This window comes from Microcebus murinus, chromosome 6 (genome assembly GCF_040939455.1).
Source record: "Microcebus murinus isolate Inina chromosome 6, M.murinus_Inina_mat1.0, whole genome shotgun sequence".
Classification (NCBI taxonomy): Eukaryota; Metazoa; Chordata; class Mammalia; order Primates; family Cheirogaleidae; genus Microcebus; species Microcebus murinus.
This window is the reverse complement of record NC_134109.1, coordinates 80302447-80324808: the sequence shown is the minus strand read 5'-3', so window position 1 is coordinate 80324808 and position 22362 is coordinate 80302447. Positions and strand designations below refer to the sequence as shown.

Sequence of the window (22362 nt, the reverse complement as noted above, 5' to 3'; positions counted from 1 at the left end):
CTTGAATGAGTGCCATGGCATCAGCCTAGCTCACAGCAACCTCAATCTCCTGGGCTCAAGCAATCCTCCTGCCTCAGCCTCCCGAGTAGCTGGGACTACAGGCATGCACCACCATGTCCGGCTAATTTTTTCTATATATATTGGTTTTCCAATTAATTTATTTCTATTTATAGTAGAGACGGGGTCTTGCTCTTGCTCAGGCTGGTTTCGAACTCCTGACCTTGAGCGATCTTCCCACCTTGGCCTCCCAGAGTGCTAGGATTACAGGCGTGAGCCACCACGCCCGGCCCAGAAGGTATTTTCTTAATACATAATTTATCTATAAGAAGCCATAGTATTTCTAAGTTTTTCTACTAATTTATTTTTGCCTACATTTCTTTCACTAGTACTGTTCTGTATATAGTCCCTATTTATAAGTGCTTACCACATCTAGACACTCAGCTCTTTGGCTGTCCAAACTATGGAAATGACCCATCTTTCTGCTTCTGTCCTTTCTTTTGTTGTATTTTTCAACTGCCTTCTACCTCCCTCACCCATTCTTCTATCCCTACCCCCAACCCTGACTCATGCTCAGATTCTGGGCTCTTTCAGGAATTACCCACAACACCTCCAGCCATTGTGTGGCTCCATCAGCTCTCAGACAGGGATCACAATAGAAGCTTCTGACACCCTTCCTCTGTACCTATCAAAGCAAGAGGGAAGATATATGGAACAAAAGCAATCTTCTCAATGCCAGGGTGGGAAGGAGGATGGATTATTCATTAGAGACTAGTACAGCCCAGAAAATTCAATCAGGGCCTGCTGTGGTGGCTCACACTTGTAATCCTAGTACTTTGGCAGGCCAAGGTGGGAGGATCCATTGAGGCCAGGAGTTCAAGACTAGCCTGAGCAAGGACAAGACGCCCCCCTCTACAAAAAACAAAGAAACTCTATCAGTTTTCATTAGTCTTTATTAGAAGACTTCTTATGGTTAAATATTATTCTGTGGGCCTGTTGAGGTATCATGCCTCCATTTAAATCAAAATGTGTTTGGCACCCTTCAACTTTTTGGTTTACACTGTATGGTTTAATCATAAAAGATGACATTTTATAAATCAAATAAGTAAAATTATGAAATATTAAACTTCATGATAAAATTCAATGACAGACTAGTAGAACTTTTCCTGGGAATACAAAGCTTTTAGAATCATGAGGTAAGAGAGGCCTGCAGACATGTTCTGTTATCCATGCCTGCCCCTAGAAAAGTTGTGTTTAATTGAACAAAAATAATGAACAGATTTCTACTAAAATCTACCCAGCTTAGTGATTAACCAGGATGCTTATTTCAAAATAGTTCCTTCACTGATCACATATCATGTTTGACACTGATATGTCATCAGTTAGTCACTTCAACTGTATTCATAGCACCTTCATTTTATAGTCCAGGAAACAGGCTTTCAGCAGTCAAGTGACTTTACCAGGGAAGAATAGCCTGAAGGGATAGGAGCCTCCTATCTGGAACCCACAGAATAAAATCATTTTACATTGTGATTTAGTACCTCTGTATCATATCTGAAACTTGATAAAACAGTATTTACCTTTATGACTTAAGATGCATTCGAATATTTTCTTTCTTAATTTTTTTTTTTTTTTTTAAGACAGAGTCTCACTCTTTGCCTGGGCTAGAGTGCTGCGGCGTCAGCCTAGCACACAGCAACCTCAAACTCCTGGGCTCAAGCAATCCTCCTGCCTCAGCCTCCCTAGTAGCTTGGAGTAGAGGCATGCGCCACCATGCCCGGCTAATTTTTTCTATATATTTCTAATTGGCCAATTAATTTCTTTTTATTTTTAGTAGAGATGCAGTCTCGCTCTTGCTCAGGCTGGTTTTGAACTCCTGACCTTGAGCGATCCTCCCGCCTCGGCCTCCCAGAGTGCTAGGATTACAGGTGTGAGCCACCATGCCCAGCCGCATTCGAGTATTTTCTGTTGTCTTTTTTTCCTTTATTAATTTATTGCTTTAATGCAGTCTAGATCCCCAAACTTATTTCATGATAGATGTGAACTGTAATTTAAATAACAGTGATCTAAATAAATTTCCAATTGTATTCATCACTATAGACATGAAGAAAAGGGGTTAGCAGCTTAACTCAGAGGACTATCAAGGTTTTTCACCAGTATAATGCAATCCCTTGCCCTTAGAAATGTTCTGGAAAATAACCTAAGGTGGCAGGAACATGAAAATACAAGATAATCTTAAGATATATTTATGTTATCTGTAAAAATAGGCTAAAAGTGAGCGCCTATTTCTGTGTGTGCACAGATAAACTTACACTCAGAAGCCTATTCTTTGTGGTCTGGTATGGACCTTATTCCTAGAAGATATCAGTAAGTATTTACTGCCTAAATGAGTGACAGTGGCACCTACTAGTTTATTTATAATTCATAGTTTCTTTAAAAGAACGTGGGATGTAGAAAGAAACTGAAAAAACTATATCTAATTGTTTCTTTGTAAGGGCAGTGCTAGCATTCATCCCAAAATACTTTAGCCTATCTTCATGTATTGATCCAGAATTTGATTTAGTATGGAAAAGTCATGACGTGGGGCCAGGCACAGGGGCTCACACCTGTTAGTCCTAGCACTTTGGGAGGCTGATACAGAAGGATCACTTGAAACCAGGAGTTTGAGGTTGCTGTGAGCTACCATCATGCTACTGCACTCTCATACCGGAGAGTGAGACTCTATCTCAAAAAAAAAAAAAAAAAAAAATTCACAGCCTGGGTCTTAGTCTTGTCCTCAGGTCATTTTTATGGGACTCAAGACTTTCTTGATCTTAAAACTATAGCTTTGAAATAGTAGTCATTAGGCTGGGTGCAGTGGCTTACACCTGTAATCCTAGCACTCTGGGCACTCTGGGAGGCCAAGGCAAGGAGGATCACTTGAGCTTAGAGATTCGAGACTAACCTGAGAGAGTGAGAACCCATCTCTACTAAAGACAGTAAAAAAAAAAAAATTACCTGAGTGTGATGGTGCACACCTATAGTCCCAGCTACTTGGGAGGCTGAGGCAGGAGGATCACTTGATGCTCATTTGAGATTGCTGTGAGCTAGGCTGATGCCACAGCACTCTAGCATGGTTGACAGAGTAAGACTCTGTCTCGAAAAAAGAAATAGTAGTTATTAGTTCCCAAGCTATTAGAAGTCATGATTCTTGGGGAAGACCAGGAAATACTGTTTTATTTGGCCCTCAGTATGAATTAAGAATGGTTTGACTTATTAAAAATATGACTAGTGGCTAGAGAGAGTTCTGTATTTCTATGGTAACATATTTTTCTGTTATGTTTACTACATGTTTATGTTTGTATGGTCTATCAGTCAGACATTAGTGGGCAGCAAAAGTTTATCTGGAAATTAGAAGATGACATTCGTCATTTGATTTAAGCAACAGAGCAGCTTTGTACAGTGTCCTAGACTCTATGTTATATATTCATAGATCTCTCTCTTTTGCTACATGCCATTTTTCCTTTTCAGTTTTTCCTCTTAACATATCCCTCCTTTTTCTGCAGGAATGACATCTTTGTGTTCCTGTTAAGCACACGAGCTGGAGGACTGGGTATCAATCTCACTGCTGCAGATACAGTAAGTAATGAGACCACTGTACACTGGAGGTGCAAGTTTTCTACTGTAAATACCATTCAGTTTGTTTTACCCTTTGCTTTGTTGACACATACTTTTTATTTCTATTTCTTTGCCTTTTGTTGTGTTAGAAGACTGTAGTTGCACCAGGTGTTGTGGCTCAAGCCTGTAATCCCAGCACTTTGGGAAGCTGAAGCAGGAGGGTCGCTTCAGGCCAGGAATTTTAGACCAGCCTAGGTGGCAGAGCAAGACTCCATCTCTACAAACAATATAAAAAATTAGCTGGACGTGGTAGTGCGCACCTGTGGTCCTAGGTACTCAGGAGGCTGCGGCAGGAAGATCACTTGAGCCCAGGAGTTCCAGGTTGCAGTGAACTGTGATTGCACCACTCCACTCTAGCCTGGGCAACAGAACAAGGCCCTGTCTCTTTTAAAAAAAAGACAGACGCTAGTTGTGCTTTCACTGGAACTGAAGCATTTTAGCTTTCCTTTCGGACTTTTTGATCCATTTTCTTTGAATAAGTTTTTTACACATTCATTCAACAAATATTTCATGAATGCCTCGTATATGTCTGATACTTGAGATATATCAGTGAAAACAGACTGGAAAAAAAATTAGTCATATTTGTTTTAGGAGCTATTAATGTAATTGAACAAATCAGAAAGGATTGTTGCACTCTGGGAGGCTGAGGCGGGCGGATTGCTCGAGGTCAGGAGTTCGAAACCAGTCTGAGCAAGAGTGAGACCCCATCTCTACTATAAATAGAAATAAATTAATTGGCCAACTAATATATATAGAAAAAATTAGCCAGGCATGGTGGCGCATGCCTGTAGTCCCAGCTATTTGGGAGGCTGAGGCAACAGGATTGCTTGAGCCCAGGAGTTTGAGGTTGCTGTCAGCTAGGCTGACGCCATGGCACTCACTCTAGCCTGGGCAACAAAGCGAGACTCTGTCTCAAAAAAAGAAAAAAAAGAAAGGATTGTTTTGTTTTGTTACTCTCATGCATTATTCCATTACTGGAAAAATTCATGTTTTTTGTATCCTAAACTTGAAAAGGTGATTAGAGAGCAATCTATTTTTTTATATACAATCTCCTTATAGGAATACTTCAGTGTATGAAAGGGAGAAGAAAAGAACATTACTTTTGAATCTCAGAATTATTCCCAGGATATTCAAATTTATTTAGTTAGTTAATTTATTTTTTATTTATTCATTTTTTTTAAAGATACAGGGGTTTTACTTTGTCACCCAGGCAGAAGTGCGGTGGCATGAGCATAGCTCACTGCAGCCTGAAACTCCTGGCCTCAAGTGTTCAGATATATTCAATAACAATTGCAAGCTTTGCACAGTGGCAGTATCGTAGCCAATGAGGCTTATCAGAGGCACTATTATTGCTAATCGAAAACTTTTCCTGGCTGGGCGCGGTGGCTCACACCTGTAATCCTAGCACTCTGGAGGCCGAGGTGGGCGGATTGCTCGAGGTCAGGAGTTCGAAACCAGCCTGGGTAAGAGCGAGACCCGTCTCTACTATAAATAGAAAGAAATTAATTGGCCAACTAATATATATATATATATATATATATATATATAAAATTAGCCGGGCATGGTGGCGCATGCCTGTAGTCCCAGCTACTCGGGAGGCTGAGGCAGGAGGATAGCTTGAACCCAGGAGTTTGAGGTTGCTGTGAGCTAGGCTGATGCCATGGCACTCACTCTAGCCTGGGCAACAAAGCGAGACTCTGTCTCAAAAAAAAAAAAAAAAAAAAAAAAAAAGAATGAAAAACAGATTCTATCATATTATTTATCTGAAATTATAGATTCTGTAATATCAGTCATGGGACTCAGCTGTGCCTTTCTTGGCATCAAACCTCTTCCGTCAGTTAATCAGATGGGGCAGGGCTTCAGGGCCTGAGATTCGCTGGAGGCATAGCTGGGTAGATGCACATGATTGGCCTTTGTCATCTTATGAGAAGGCTGTCACGTGGTGGTAGGAGGTGTTCTTGTGGGTTCGCTGATATAGTGGTTCACTTGATGCCATATTAGGTAGTAGTAACTTGCCTTTCTCCTTGTTCTTCTTGGTTCTTGCTCTGTTTTTTAAGCATTTCATGCAGTTCCGGCATAGTCATATTCTCCGTGTGAGTACAAGATTCATCACTTTCTGTTAGCTGATGTTTTGGACTCCAGTCTTAGTTCCCAGCTCTATACTTATTAATCCAAATGCATTCTTTGCTATACTGCTACTCCATTATAATGGTTTGTTTATACTCTCCTTCTTTGCTTAAAGCTTTTCAGAGATTGTCCATCATTTATGGAATAAAGTGTAAGGTTTGCATGCCATACATGGCTTTTCACTTGTGGCCTTTCCAGCCTAATTGCCATACCACTTTCCCTTCTACAATATTTGTTCCAGAAATAATGATTGACTTGTAATTTCCTGAACACACCATGCCATATCACACTGTTGCATAAACTGTTCCTTCAGCCTAGATTGTCCTCCTATGAGCCTCTTCGTCCACATAGTAAGCTTCTGTTTGCTCTTTATGATGCCACTCTGGTATCAGCATTCCTTCCTAGCCGCCCCCCAACTAAAGTTAATCATATTGTATTGTAAGTAATTATTTTACATACTAGAGTTTGAGCTTATCAATGGAAGGAAGTATTATAAATCTGTATTTCTGGTGCCTGGAACAATTTGGTAATTTGTTCATTTGTCATTCAGCAAACGTTTAATGAATATCCACCAAGGGCAGTGGAGCATTGTTTTAGGCTCTAGGAATTCAGCATGCAGTGAAACAAAGTTCCATTTCTGTCCCCTCCTAGTTACTAGAAATTACATTTCTAGTGGGAAGTGGGAGGGAGACAGAGTATAAACAAATGGGAAAAAATAATATGAATACAGTGAAGAAAAATATAGCAGGTGAGGAGTGGTGGAGTAATCAGGGGGTGCTGTTTTATATGAGTTGGTAAAATTTCTATGATAAGAAGACATCTGAGCCACTATCTGAAGAAAGTTAGGAAGCAAGCCAAGCATGTATCTGGCAGAAGGAAGAGCATTCCAGGCAGAGGAGATAAGTGGAAAGCCCTGAGGTTAGAACATGCTTGGCATAATCAAGCAACTGCAGGGAGCCCAGAGTAGGTAGGTGAAACAGAATCCATGAGGGGAGAGTGTTATAAGATGGGTGTTGCAGAAGCAGATCGTGTACAATTTTAGTAGGCCATGGTAAGGACTTTGATATGGGGGTCCAACTGGAAGAATTTGAACAGAGGAGTAACATGATCTGGATCGGTTCTTTTTGTTTGTTTTTATTTTGTTTTTGAGATGGGGGTCTCTCTGTCACCTAGGCTGGAGTGCAGTTGCATCATCATAGCTCACTGCACCCCAGACTCCTGGGTTCAAACGATCTTCCTGCCTCAGTCTCTAGTAACTGGGACTACAGGTGCATGCCACCATGTCTAGCTAATCTGGTTTGGGTTTTATATGTATCTCTCTCGCTTCTGTTTGGAAGGGGAGAGAAATGAAACACTATAGGGAGAAAAGTAAAAGCAGAAAGATAGGAGTGTCAGACATTAAGTGGCAGTGTCACCCAGGCAGCAGGGTCTGAAGTTCAACAGGAAGATTAGGGCCAAAGACATATTTTGGAATCATCAGGTTGTAGAGGATATTTAAGACCATCAGACCAGATGAGGTCACCTGGGGAGGTCTGGTATAAGTTCATTACATTAAAATATATTATCCTCCTTCTTAGCTTGCCTATCTCAGGTTTGGTTTGTGGTTTCTTTCTTTCTTTTTTTTTTGAGACAGAGTCTCACTTTGTTGCTCAGACTAGAGTGAGTGCCATGGCATCAGCCTAGCTCACAGCAACCTCAATCTCCTGGGCTCAAGCGATCCTACTGCCTCAGCCTCCCGAGTAGCTGGGACTACAGGCATGCACCACATGCCCGGCTAATTTTTTGTATATATATTTTTTAGTTGGTCAATTAGTTTCTTTCTATTTTTAGTAGAGACAGGGTGTCACTAAGGCTGGTTTCGAATTCCTGACCTTGAGCAATCCACCTGCCTCGGCCTCCCAGAGTGCTAGGATTACAGGCATGAGCCTGGTTTGTGGTTTCTTTTTTTTTTTTTTTTTTTTTTCTTTTTTCTCTTTTTTATTTATTTATTTTTTTTTTGAGACAGAGTCTCACTTTGTTGCCCAGGCTAGAGTGAGTGCCATGGCGTCAGCCTAGCTCACAGCAACCTCAAACTCCTGGGCTCAAGCGATCCTTCTGCCTCAGCCTCCCGAGTAGCTGGGACTACAGGCATGCACTACCACGCCCGGCTAATTTTTTTGTATATATATTAGTTGGCCAATTAATTTGTTTCTATTTATAGTAGAGACGGGGTCTCGCTCTTGCTCAGGTTGGTTTCGAACTCCTGAACTCAAAGGATCCGCCCGCCTCGGCCTCCCAGAGAGCTAGGATTACAGGCGTGAGCCACCGCGCCCGGCCATGGTTTGTGGTTTCTTAAGGAGTAGTTTTTCTAATTGTTCATTTGAATGGTCAAAAACATAAGCACATTTGAAGGAGGATATCAGCATCGTGTTTACAAGGTTCACATAGTTTGCCCTGTGAGGGTGAGGAGTTCTGCCAGACACAAAGCCTCAAAAGTAGGCCTACGCCCCTAACTCATAGCTAGAGGAATAGAAGTAGGAATTCTTTTTTCTAGAGAGAAGCTCTGAATTCTAAAATAATTTACACTTTAATTTTTCAGGGAAGAAGTACCTAGGGGTCACTTGTAAATTAGAAGCTCCTAGAATATTCCTTACAAAAATAGAATAGCAAAATTGAAATTAATTCCTAGTTTATGCTTTGTATAAACTCAAGTTATGGGGTGTGTGTGTGTGAGAGAGAGACAGAGAGAAACAATAGGTTTAGCTGTTTGTCTGGCATTTTTTCTTTGCCCTGAGATTTATTTAGTTTTGGGAGATCCCCAGAATCGTTTATGGACAAGGAAGAAGTTAGTCAACCTAAAAATGTCAGAAATAACTTAATGTCTTGTGATTGAGAATGCAAATGTAAATATGTAATTATAAACAGTGGCAGTCTATCTGGCCCACTCTGTTAGTAAAACATGATTTTAGCAGATGATGAATGGCAGCTGCCCCTTACTGTCTGTGTTGATTTTTATTTGTGTATTCTTCCTGGAGTAGGGTTATCTTTGCATTTGACTCTGTTTAGTGAGGGGTTGTTATAAACTGCTTCGTTTGTTTTTGTTTCTGTGTCAGACCTGTTTTATATGGTTACATGTAAAGAGAATGAGGAAGGAGCTTTTTGTCCCTTAGTAGCAATGTGAGAAGTCCTTTGTCCCATAGGTCAGCTTTTAGTCTCCCCTCCCCCTAAGGGACTTAACTTCCCCCCATTCTCATGGGAGAAAAAAGCTCCACCCTCCAATGTTGGTCCAACTTTTTCCGGTTGTTCCTCTAGAAATTTTCCTGTTTTCCATTTCATTCGCTTGTCCCCTGAAGGTCTTCCTCATTGACCTATATAGCCAAGCCCTTCCACCCATCTCCACTCTCACCTCCTGCCCCTATGCCCGCCCAGCTTGGTATTTACAACTGCATGAAGGTGCTGACTATTAATAAATTTCCCCTTAGTCATTGCTGGGCCACGCTTTGTGGATTTACTTGCTTTAATCTTTCCTAGTTAAGTCAGTTGTTCTAGACCTATAATTGTTACTTGTTTTTCTCTAGGATGTCTCACTGAGCTCCATAGACCTGATCGCTAAATATAGGTGTCATCTCTAACCCACTGTGGAGTATTGTTTCCCCAGCCCTCCCCCGGGGTCATGTCTTGGTGTATTTAGTGCTTGGTTGTCAAATAGGATGATAACCATACATCTGTCTTGGTTTTTAGTTTTCTTACTCTTGTTCTTAACCTTTAATTCTCTCTTGTTTTTATCCTATTAGCTTATATGTATTTCATTTTTTTTCCTGTGTTATAATTTTTCTAAATAGAATCCTATTTTTTCTCTTTTCCTCCCAAATTCCCCACCTCTTTTAATCCATTTAAAGGATAAATAGCCATTAAATTGGGATGTTTTTGTTTTGGTTTGTTTGTTTTAGACAGTGTCTCGCTCTGTTACCCTGGCTAGAATGCTGTGACATGATCATAGCTCACTGCAACCTCAAACTCCCGGGCTCAAGCAGTCCTTCTGCCTCAGCCTCCTGAGTAGCTGAGACTACAGGCACATGCCAACACGCCCGGCTAATTTTTCTATTTTTTGTAGAGACGGAGTAAATATGATTTGGTTTTTTGGGGTTTTTTTTTTTAAATTAAAGTATAAACCTATCTCTTTGTACTTTAATCTTCTTATTGTTTGTGAGCTCAAAAGAACCAGAGTTAATCAGGTTTCATTGCCACTGAGACTTCTAGGAAAAAATGTAAATGTTAAGGCAGTAGCTATGAAATGAATCATGACATAGGCCTCCTCGTTATGAATTTATGCTGAACCACAGGCTCAGGCTTGGACCGCTCAAGGTACTGTCTTTTGGGTATGACATCAGCCCTCAATTTCCACATAAGTAGTCATTTTAGGTAATTTGGGCAAGTAATGTTACTCACTTGTCCAACTGGAGGCCTACTTTTTGTTAACTCTGTCATCCCTTCGTTTGTTCTCCCTGCAAGTTTAAACTCAGTTTTCTAGAATTTTACATGTCCTATTTGAAACTCCAAAATGTCCTACGGTCAGGTTTGCTGTGTTCTTCTACAAGTGACAGGCACTGTATACTTCCAAGTCTTAGATCTGTGGGACGCTGTGGATTTAACAATAAGCTTTCACCATGAGTTTTTCTTTGGCCAGCAGTTTGCAATTTTCTCCCCAAGGATTCTAACCTCTGCTAAAAATGAAGGGATCATCCCTCATAGAGAAGCAAGACCAAAAGGACACCATAAAAAAGAGCCAGTATTAGTAGAAGCAAGAGCATTGAAAACGCTGATGCCTTTTGTCCATCTTCACCCAAGGTCTGAATTACACAGAGGATAGCAGAATTGCCTCTATCTTTAAATTAGAAAGCAAATAAATTTCATAGGACTAATGTTAAGCAATGGGAAAAGCGTCATAGAGAAACAGTTTTTAAAAGGTGGCTCACTTTTTGAAATAGTATACATGAAATAATTGGATACCCATAGAAGATATTGATTAAGTGGGGACTTGGACCAAGATAGATAGGCAATGAAGAGTATTGTCGCTAGTGTAGGTTGTGGAGGGGGGACTATTAGATCAATCCTCAACCCAGACACTCACTATGATCTCAGTCTAGTCTCCTCCTTATTTGTAAAATGGAGGATAGATACATAGGGTTTTTGTGAGAATCCAGTAAGATACGTAGGCACACTAGTCCTAGACACATAGTAAGTACTCAACAAATTTTAGCCATTATTATTTGTAATAAGAATTCAGGGGAAATAAGAAGTAGGGATAAGAAAAGGAAACATTATAGGCAAGAGAAATCAGGGAGGACTTGCTGAAAGCTTGAACTGAGCCTAAAGGGACCAGTAAAGAAAAGTTGAGGAATTCCAGTTTAGAGAAACAACTTGAGCAAAAAGAAGTACAAACAAACATAACGTACGTGAGGAACACTGGAGAGACCCATCTGACTGAAGAGAAGGGGTGTGTTTGTGTTAGGAAAGAATGGGAAATGAAGTTGACTCTGTATAACAGGGCTTGATTATTTAGGACAGTTTGGACTTGGTATGTTACAGCATAAAGAGCAGAGTAAGACTCTGCTTTCTCCCATCTGTCACATCCCAGGCCCACCACTGTAGGCTGTGTGATCTTTGGTACCGTTGAGTTGTCTCAACGGTACCCAAGACAGACTGAAGAAGGAGGACCGAGATCTAGGAAGCCCGCTGATGTAACAGAGCATTAGTGATCTAAACGTAGGTGATGAGGGCCTGGTCAAGAATGGTGACAGTGGGACTATAGAAAGGACAGGTTCATTTTTTTTTTTTTTTTTTTTTTTTTTGAGACAAAGTCTCACTCTGTTGCCCGGACTAGAGTGCCATGGCGTCAGCCAAGCTCACAGCAACCTCAAACTCCTGGGCTCAAGCAATCCTTCTGCCTCAGCCTCCCAAGTAGCTGGGACTACAGGCATGTGCCACCATGCCCAGCTAATTTTTCTATATATTTTTAGTTGGCCAATTAATTTCTTTCTATTTTTTAGTAGAGACGGGGTCTATCTTGCTCAGGCTGGTTTCGAACTCCTGACCTCGAGCAATCCGCCCACCTCGGCCTCTCAGGGCGGTAGGATTACAGGTGTGAGCCACTGCGCCCGGCCAGGACAGGTTCATTTCTGAATGAAGCACAGGCTGGGTTTGGTGACTTTTGATTGGATATCAAGGAGCACATGTGGAAGATGAGGGCCATTTTGAACTGGGATTCTTTCAGGAGGTTCCTGTGTTGGATAGTAGCCTCAAGGACTCAGGAGTGTGTTGGTTTTAGGACCACTTGGTGTTAGTACATTTTTTGTTTGTTTATTCAGCAAACTAGAAGTAGCTTTCAGGGAATCTGTTCAATATTCCATCCTTGGAATTGGTGGGACAGGCAATGACCTTATTTATGGGAGCCTGAGAATGCCAGGAAGGCCATGTTTGTCTATTTTCAGGATAGCTACAGTCTTAAGGAGAAAGCTTTCTCCCATCTGTCACATCCCAGGCCCACCACTGTAGGCTGTGTGATCTTTGGTAAATTCTCTAATTCTTCTGTGCCTCATTCTCCTCATCTGTAAAATGGGAGGTTCTTAATTATACCTAAATCATGGTGATTGTGGGATTTAAATTAGTTTCATCCATTTAGAGCAATGATTGCACTAAATGTTATTGTTGATGGACTAAGCACTAAACGTTAACTATTAATATTATTCCTACTCCTTTTTTTTTTTCTTTTTGAGACAGTCTCACTCTATTGCCTGGGTGTTAGCCTAGCTCACAGCAACCCCAAACTCCTACTGCCTCAGACTCCCAAGTTGCTGGGACTACAGACATGTGCCATCATGCCCAACTAATTTTTTCTATTTTTAGTAGAGACAGGTCTTACTCTTGCTCAGGCTGGTTTTGAACTCCTGAGTTCAAGCTATCTTCCCACCTCAGCCTCCCAGAGTGCTAGGATTACAGGTGTAAGCCACCGTGCCTGGCCTCTTTTTTTTTTCCTATTTTTTTTAAAGACAGGGTCTCCCCTTGTTGCCCAGGCTGGAGTACAGTGACACCATCATAGCTTATCGTGACCTTGAGCTTCTGGGCTCAAGTGATCCTCCTGCCTCAGCCTCCCAGGTAGCTAGGGCTACGAGGGTAGGCCACCATGCCTAGCTAATTTTATTTGTTTGCTTTTTGTAGAGACGGGGTCTCGCTATATTGCCCAGGCTGGTCTTGAACTGGCCTTAAGCTAGCTTTCCTCCTCAGCCTCCCAAAGTGCTGGTATTACAGGCATGAGCCACTGTGCCCAGCCATACTCCCTCTTTTTAACGAAAACTGAAAAAAGCCAGGAGCATATCTCTTTTGCTCAAGGGATGTGAAGGAATGGTTAGTTTTATGAGTAGATGTATCTTCTCATCTTAATGTTAAAAAGAAATATGACCCTGGTGACGCCAGAGAGGTGAAGACAGACAGTCACTCAGCTGCTGTCTGAATTTCTTGTCTACCCTAAGAGTGCTTCAGTCTTTGCTCTATTCTCATCCTGCCTGTACAGGTGATTTTCTATGATAGCGACTGGAATCCCACTGTGGACCAGCAGGCCATGGACAGGGCCCACCGTTTGGGGCAGACAAAGCAGGTTACTGTGTACCGGCTCATCTGTAAAGGCACCATTGAAGAACGTATTCTGCAGAGAGCCAAGGAGAAGAGTGAGGTGAGCATGAGGGAGAGGAATGGTTGTACTGGTGGAGAGAATAAAGAGTCCAGTCACAATGACTAGACTGAGACTCTCTTGCCTTTCATTAGTCATGAATACACTACAATTTCTTCTGAATAGAAAATAAAATCAGGTTCTGTGCAACAGCAGCCTCGACTGCCCTGGCCGTGCCTCATTCCCTTTCCACCAGAGGGTATCCACAGCCCAGATTTGGCTGTTGTTCATGTGAGACTGATGCCAGTAATGGCCTCTCACATTCAGAAAAAGAAGGATTGATGTTTTTGACATTTTGAGCTCTCAGCTTATTTGCCTAAGTTGTATGCTAAATTTGCTAGTTATTTTTGGTTTTTTTCATCCTGATTCAATATTATTGGACTTTGTAGCTATCGATTAGCAGTCTTAAGCAATGAAGTTCTCATTGTCCTTTCTGTTGGACTAATAATCTGGATGAACCAGTCAGGTGAACAGGAAAGAAATAGGGAGCAAGTTGAGAAAGATGTTTACTTGTTTCTGGATATTTGCCATAAAGGAATGGATGCCAAGAGGTGATGTTTTGATCTGTCTTGGTGTAGATTCAGCGGATGGTGATTTCAGGTGGGAACTTCAAACCAGATACCTTGAAACCCAAAGAGGTGGTTAGTCTTCTTCTAGACGATGAAGAGTTGGAGAAGAAACGTATGTACTCTAAACTGCTTGATGTGCTTTTTTCTCTAGCCCCATGTAGCTAGAATGGAAGGGGTACTTGGCTATGTGCCATGGGTAGGCAAAGCCAAAGACTATATTTGGGGAAAAATTTTTACATTAATATTTTATATGAAAACCCAAATAAGAATGTGTTGTAGGCCGGGCGTGGTGGCTCACGCCTGTAATCCTAGCTCTCTGGGAGGCCGAGGTGGGCGGATTGCTCGAGGTCAGGAGTTCGAAACCAGCCTGAGCAAGAGCGAGACCCCGTCTCTACTATAAATAGAAAGAAATTAATTGGCCAAATAATATATATAGAAAAAATTAGCCGGGCATGGTGGCGCATGCCTGTAGTCCCAGCCACTTGGGAGGCTGAGGCGGAAGGATTGCTTGAGCCCGGGAGTTTGAGGTTGCTGTGAGCTAGGCTGATGCCACGGCACTCATACTAGCCTAGGCAACAAAGCGAGACTCTGTCTCAAAAAAAAAAAAAAAAAAAAAGAAAGAAGAATGTGTTGTAGAAAAGGCAAAATTTATGTTTTAAAAGTAAGTATGACTTCACATAACTTTTAGTTTGCTCAAGGAAAGCTATACCTGACTCCTCAGCAGAAATATTTGTGTGGAGAAGTTAGAGAAGCACACTGCTATAGCCATGCTGACCCTTCTCCCACGCCTCTCTGACTTTTAAAAATACTGAGTTTGGATTTATCCTGTGAGCCTCTGAGGACTTCCATAGCATCACATCCAGAAAACAAGTTCACATTTGCCAGCACCTTCTGGAAGCCTTTCAGAACTCTGTAACTATACTCTATCTGTGCAAAGCAGAGATAGTAAGAGGCTGGAAATAAAAAAGGGGAAAGACAAGGCAAGAAAAGGCCCATAATAATTAAATGGAATCTCAGTTTAAACATAAAACCTATTAGGAATCCGAGAACTCTGTTCTTTCTCAACGTTAGAAAACTACCAGTTATCCGCCTTAAATAGATAGAAATCATATCTTAGAACATAAACATCAGAGTATATGGCCACCTTAATTTCAGAGAATGAAGATCATGATTTCCACAAGTACTTCATCAGATCTTTTTTTTATTTTCTTGGTAGTGAGACTGCGACAGGAAGAGAAACGGCAGCAGGAGGAAAGCAACCGAGTGAAAGAGCGCAAGCGTAAGAGGGAAAAGTATGCAGAGAAGGTACATTCAGCCTGGGGTGGCTGGTGGGGCATGGGGTGCTTACAGAAAAGGCTTTGGGGTACATGGCTTGTTATCTTGGTTATTGGTTGGCATCCAGCTCCAGCTGTGTGTGATTAGTTGCAGTTCTGGGATGACTTATGTTTGATCAGAAGAAATGCAGCCTTGGTAAATATGTACTCCCTACACACACCCCCTTTCAGTGGTCACAGTTTAATTATGGAAACCATTTTTCAGGGCTATTACAAAGCACAAGGCTAAAGTATGGGTAAGATGGATATTATTTATATATATTATTAGATTCTGTAAAATCTTAGAAAGGGCCTAAGAGGTCATGAGATTTAATCCTTCTACCATAATTCTGCTAGTATATCATTCAGTGTCTCCTACCACTGGAAAAATAAATCTCTGGCCAGTCTGATCATCTTTTTTTATCCAGTTCACTCCAAAGACTTGAGCTGCCTTTTGTCTCCTTTCTGACTTTTCCTGCTTGAGCCTACCAGGCTAGCTACAAAGTGGGATGTTATTTCTCTCCATTTTGCTGTTTCTACTAAAGTATTACATCAGTAATTCTTATCCCTGGTCTTTATTGACATGCAATTGGGAAGTGAGGCTGTCAGGACTTATTCTTATTTCAGGGGTCAGCCCATTAGCACTGACGAGGTTCCAGACATATTATGCCTACAGGCTGTGGTTTGGTACCATTTTACTATCTGCTTGAGAGTGCTAACTTGTTCTAGTGGGTTTGGCTTACCTTTGGGTTATATTACCCATCCCATCTTTACCAGCCCTGGTTGGGCTCCTGATCTTAAACAAGATAGTCACCTGAGCTTCAAGTATCTCCATAGCTCTGATCCCTCAAATCCCATCCTTGTTTGTGCCCCATTTTCCTGGCCTGTTTGGTTTACCTGAAACCTATTATGTGCTACATGTTTAGACCGGTTCTGCTTTTAAGTGGAGGTCAGCTTCTTCCCTTTGCCCACACTTGTACTGGACCTCATGGCATTTTGCCTGTATGGCTTTGATGGTCAGCTGCCTAAGCGCCTGTCTGTATTATATCATCATCTTCCAATAGATGTACCAGCTGTTCCTGTTGCAAAATGTACATCCTCAGACCTCCTCTAAGCAGAACTGTTTCTAGCTATACCTGATAGAAATCATGTCATTTACAAAGTTGAAAAATCCTATGAATGAAGGATCAAAATCCGCTCAGGTGTGGTGGCTCACGCCTGTAATCCCAGCACTCTGGGAGGCCAAGGTGGGAGGATTGCTTGAGGCCAGGAGTTTGAGACCAGCCTGAGCAAGAGTGAGACCCCTTCTATACAAAAATAAAAAAATTATCTAGGCATAGTGGTGCATACTAATAGTCCCAGCTACTGAGGCTGAGGTGGGAAGATTGCTTGAGCCCCCAGGAGTTTGAGGTTGCTGTGAGCTATGAGAATGCCACTGTACTCTAGCTGGGGCAACAGAGTAAGACTCTGTCTCAAAAAAAAAAAAAAAATGCTTCTAGCCTGTGCTGCCATCTCTATCCATTTCCCCAGGCTCTTTTATTATTCCACCCTCAAATATCTAACCCATTACTTACTACTGTTTAAAATAAAATAGCTTTAATATTCAGAAATAATATCGAAGAAAAGACGGTTTTCTAACATAGAACATTGTAGGGTTTAATAGTTTTTTGCATCAGATACTATCTCTGCTCTAAGCATAGAATAATAAATGCCCAGTGATGCTATAAATTGCACAAAGACATGGCATATTAACCATATTATAGATAAAAATGCAGTGGTACATTGGGTGAATGAGATTCCCACATGTATCATAGCTCATTCTATGATTTCAGGTCCCTAAACTGTGACAGAGCCTTACTGAATTGATTTAGAACTGCTTAGTGTAGCTCAGTCACTCAACCCAGAAGAGTTTGTGTAATTTGAGGAAATAGTGACAGAGGAACTCCATTATTCCTTGGGAATAAGGCTCTTCATTCTCCTCTTGCATATTTAAAACATGCAGAGAAAAAGTAGATATGCATGCTCTCCATTTTGCTGTGAAACTGCTCTAAAAAATCAGTCTTTTGGAAAAAAAAGGATGAAGCCGGGCATGGTAGCTCACACCTATAATCCTAGCACTCTGGGAGGCCAAGGCAGGCAGATCACTCAAGGTCAGGAGTTCGAAACCAGCCTGAGCAAGAGCAAAGCCCCGTCTCTACTAAAAATAGAAAGAAATTAATTGGCCAGCTAAAAATATATAGAAAAAATTAACCGGGCATGGTGGTGCATGCCTGTAGTTCCAGCTACTTGAGAGGCTGAGGCAGAAGGATCGCTTGAGCCCAGGAGTTTGAGGTTGCTGTGAGCTAGGCTGACGACACCATGGCACTCTAGCTCAGGCAACAGAGTGAGACTCTATCTCAAGAAAAAAAAAAAAAGATGTGCAGAAAATACGTTGACAGCACTGCAATCTTTTGTGAAACTACATTCATTCAGCCCCTGTAAGTGATGTAGCTTGATGTACCAGAGGCTGGCCATACCCCTTGCCCTACCAGGATTGGGTTTGATTTTTTTGTTGTTGTTTTTGAGACAGGGTCTTGCTCTGTCTCCTGGGTAAAGTGCAGTGGCATCATCATAGCTCACAGCAACCTCAAACTCTTGGGCTCAAGCAATCCTCCTGCCTCAGCCTCCTGAGTAGCTGTGACTACAGGTCCATGCTACTATGCCTGGCTAATTTTTCTATATTTTGTAAAAATGGGGTCTCACAAAATACACATGAGCTCTCATAAAGCCATCATTCTTCTTTAGGAGGTTTTTATTCCTTAAAAATATGCTAATTGAATATACACACCTAATGGGTGCAGTGTGCACCGTCTGGGGGATGGACACGCTTGAAGCTCTGACTCGGGTTGGGCAAGAGCAATATACGTAAACTAAACATTTGTTCCCCCATAATATGCTGAAATAAAAAAGAAGAAAAAAAAAACAGATGAAAAAATATGCTAATTGAGATGTTTATAAAGTAAAAAATACAATCTCTGTTATTCTTTTCTTCCTTAATCCCACTTTCTCTTGAGAGTGCATCCTCATACTTTTTCCATTTTTCCCAATCTGTGTTCCCAGAAGAAAAAGGAAGATGAATTGGATGGGAAGAGGAGAAAAGAAGGTGTGAACCTGGTGATCCCATTTGTTCCCTCGGCTGATAACTCCAACCTCTCTGCTGACGGGGATGACTCCTTCATTAGCGTGGACTCGGCCATGCCTAGCCCTTTCAGTGAGGTGAGGCAGTGGGGACTGTGTCCTGACCTTATACTAGGGACACTCTGCTGGGCAGCCTTGCTTCTCCTGCAGTCCTCCTGCCTTAATAGAAGAGCGTTGCATAGGAATCCATATGGAGAAAAGCAAGGGGGGACAAGTTGGCTTCTTGGGAGCCAGAGAAGGTGGATCTAGCCTCAACTGTGATACATGTTCTTACATAGGTTCAAGGCCATGAACAATGGGTACTGGGAGTAGCAGTGGTCTCAACCCTTCCTTTTCCAGATCTCCATCAGCAGTGAGCTGCACACTGGCTCCATTCCCCCTGACGAGAGCAGCAGTGACATGCTGGTCATCGTGGATGACCCAGCCTCCTCAGCCCCTCAGTCTCGAGCCACCAACTCTCCTGCATCCATAACAGGCTCTGTCTCAGATACCGTAAACGGTAAGTGCTGCTGCTGTGTCTTCCAGGTTGGGCCTGGTCCACTACCCAGCACTGGAGTGGTGGTGGGGAAGGTCCTGATTGCTTCTACAATTATGGCATTTTCTTCTTTCTTCAGAGAAGAGTAGAATGGAGCAAAAATATTTTTGTAGGCTTATTCTTTCAATAGCTCTGTCAAGTGAAAGGAAGAAAGAGAAGGTGTGTAGGGGGCCAGTTCACTGTCCCTCAGACTGTTGGAGAGTATGCACTGTGGGCCTGGAACGAGTCGGCTGCTAAGCAGGACAGGCAGTGGCAGCAAAAACACCCGGAGGGCTGGATAAATGTGCTAGGTGGCCCGAGGGCTGTAGTTTGAGGACGCCTGGTTTAGAAGAAGCAAAGTAAGAACTTTGTAAAGATTTAAAACTTGTTTGTTTTCCAGTCGTCCCTATCAAGTTTTTAATTAAAGTTACCTTTTTTGGGCCTTTCCTCAGTTTGTTGTATGGGGAACGGTGTTGCTGCTCTTTCTTGGGGTGTTCTAAGTTTAAAACTGGGGAGTGACAGTTGACTCTTCAAGACAGGAGCACATTAGAGTGTGCAGGTAAATCCCAGGTAGTAAATCCCTGAGGTTCAATTAATAACAGATTAGTCTAAAGAAGAAGTTCCGGGAGTTAATAAGACCACTCTTTACAATGAAAAGTGGTGTGAGGAGTAAGGATGCTTTAGGTATTTAGAATTCTTAGCAGCTTTGTGTGACTCAGTGGCCTAGCCATTGAATGGAGACATAGACCTCCTCAGGGGTCCTTAAACAAACACCCTGAGAGCCAGCTTTCCCTGTCAGGGAAAGATTATGTTAACATTTTGAAGAGATTAATTTTTTTTCCTTTTGGCCTGTTTGTTCCCACAGGAATTTCCATTCAGGAAATGCCAGCTGCAGGACGTGGTCACTCAGCCCGAAGCCGGGGCCGCCCCAAAGGTTCAGGAAGCACAGCCAAAGGAGCAGGGAAGGGCCGAAGCCGGAAGTCCACGGCGGGCAGTGCCGCCGCAATGGCAGGAGCCAAAGCAGGGGCTGCAGCAGCCTCTGCAGCTGCCTATGCTGCGTACGGGTACAACGTGTCTAAAGGTGCGGAGGCCCCGGGTGGCTTTAGGCTTGTTCTGCCAGGTAGATCATGGAAACTCTTAGGCCAGGAAGCTTCTTCCCAGAGCCCAGATTGAGGTTCTGCTTCTTTGCATTGAGCAATCTTGATTCTCCCCTTGACCTCATGACTTGGTACAGTGCCACCTTTGAACTGGAAGTCGCTGTGAAAAAAGTGCTGAATTGTGGGCTATATTACTTTAGACATTCAGAGTTTTTCTTCCTTTTGAAAATTGATTTTGGGCCGGGCGCGGTGGCTCACGCTTGTAATCCTAGCTCTCTGGGAGGCCGAGACGGGCGGATTGCTTGAGGTCAGGAGTTCAAAACCAGCCTGAGCAAGAGCGAGACCTCGTCTCTACTATAAATAGAAAGAAATTAATTGGCCAACTAATATATATAGAAAAAATTAGCCGGGCATGGTGGCGCATGCCTGTAGTCCCAGCTTCTCCGGAGGCTGAGGCAGGAGGATCGCTTGAGCCCAGGAGTTTGAGGTTGCTGTGAGCTAGGCTGACGCCACGGCACTCACTCTAGCCTGGGAAACAAGTGAGACTCTGTCTCAAAAAAAAAAAAAAAAAGAAAATTGATTTTGGCCGGGCATAGTGGCTCACGCCTGTAATCCTAGCACTCTGGGAGGCCAAGGCGGGCAGATTGCTCGAGGTCAGGAGTTCGAAACCGGCCTGAGCAAGAGCAAGACCCCATCTCTACTATAAATAAAAAGAAATTAATTGGCCAAGTAATATATATATAGAAAAAATTAGCCGGGCATGGTGGCACATGCCTGTAGTCCCAGCTACTTGGGAGGCTGAGGCAGCAGGATTGCTTGAGCCCAGGAGTTTGAGGTTGCTGTGAGCTAGGATGACGCCACGGCACTCACTCTAGCCTGGGCAACAAAGTGAGACCCTGTCTCAAAAAAAAAAAAAATCGATTTTATTTTTCTTCCTAGTTTTTTTCTGAGGTACATTTCAGTAATCCACACTCATAGTTAACATTCATGTAGCTATGTGATGATCGATCACCTTAGGTATTAACACACCTGCTGTATGCATAGGAATATGGAATATAACACATGGACTCTGCTCCTGTGTGTATTATAGAAATGAGAAGGGGAAGCTGTGTGTGCAGTATGTTCAACAGCCATACACGGCAGCATACAGATGTGGGGAAAAAGAGGGGAGGTTTGGCTGCGGTTGTAGGTCAGGAGGCGGAGGAACCATGGATCTGCTGATAAGGTTGCCAAGCAACCTTTTTCAAAAAGGAAAAGGATAGCTGAGTGGGGTGGCTCACGCCTATTATCTTAGCACTCTAGGAGGCCGAGGTGGGAGGATCCCTCAAGGTCAGGAGTTCGAAACCAGCCTGAGCAAGAGTGAGACCTCGTCTCTACCAAAAATAGAAAGAAATTAATTGGCCAACTAAAATATATATTTAGAAAAAATTAGCTGGGCATGGTGCTACATGCCTGTAGTCCCAGCTACTTGGGAGGCTGAGGCAGAAGGATCGAGCCCAGAAGTTTGAGATTGCTGTGAGCCAGGCTGATGCCACGGCACTCTAGCTAGGGCAACAGAGTGAGACTCTTATCTCGAAAAAGCAAAAAGGAAAAGGATGAGGAAGGATTTCAACTGGTGACAGAGGCAATAGGGTCACCAAGCAGGTCAGCCAGGTTGCAATGAAGAGAAGGTGGATGTCAAGGCGAAAGACATGGCAAGACCTGATGGACAGGACCCTAGCAGGAATACAGCAAGGGCCTGCAGACAGTTTGAGAAGGGAAGTGGCTGTTGTGACCGTGACATATAAACAATGATGGTAGCCATGGATATGGGACATCTGAGCGTAGTGAGAAAGAGAGAGCCCATTTACAGACCTGTCTCCCCATTCAAAATGTGAGCTAGTATCAATTACTGTGGCAAGTAAAGGCATTCTCAAATAGAAAGTACTTGGCCTGTAGTATGTGCTCAGTAAATGTTACTTTACCTCCCCTTTCACCTACTACAGGAATCTCAGCTTACATTATTGGTTCATCCAGGAAATATGAATTATAATAGCCTAGCCCAGTGTTTCTTAACCCTTTGCCAACTCATCACATCCTTGGAGAGCAATAATCATGCCAGTAGTCAAGGCTGCTGTTGCAGGGTCTCACCCATAGATGGGGCCGAGCATGACACTCATCAGGGTTTCTCCTAGGAACCTGACTGCAAAGGGATCAGGAGGGGAAG

At 42.6% G+C, this 22362-nt stretch overlaps 1 protein-coding gene and 1 pseudogene across 3 annotated transcripts in view; both read left to right on the top strand.

Annotated features, from left to right (window-relative positions):
• The window catches only part of INO80 (INO80 complex ATPase subunit), a 141960-nt gene that overhangs the window by 117184 nt on the left and 2414 nt on the right, over positions 1-22362 (top strand). For 2 of the 3 annotated variants that reach the window (XM_076004255.1, XM_012766455.3), the window contains 7 exons: positions 3543-3615; positions 13331-13489; positions 14065-14167; positions 15272-15360; positions 18468-18623; positions 18885-19044; positions 19925-20140. In XM_076004255.1, the coding sequence (XP_075860370.1) occupies positions 3543-3615; positions 13331-13489; positions 14065-14167; positions 15272-15360; positions 18468-18623; positions 18885-19044; positions 19925-20140 (956 nt within the window). The remainder of the gene's footprint in view (positions 1-3542; positions 3616-13330; positions 13490-14064; positions 14168-15271; positions 15361-18467; positions 18624-18884; positions 19045-19924; positions 20141-22362) is intronic. The other variant, XM_076004254.1, reaches the window with a different exon arrangement.
• On the top strand, positions 4950-5075 carry LOC142871601 (uncharacterized; annotated as a pseudogene).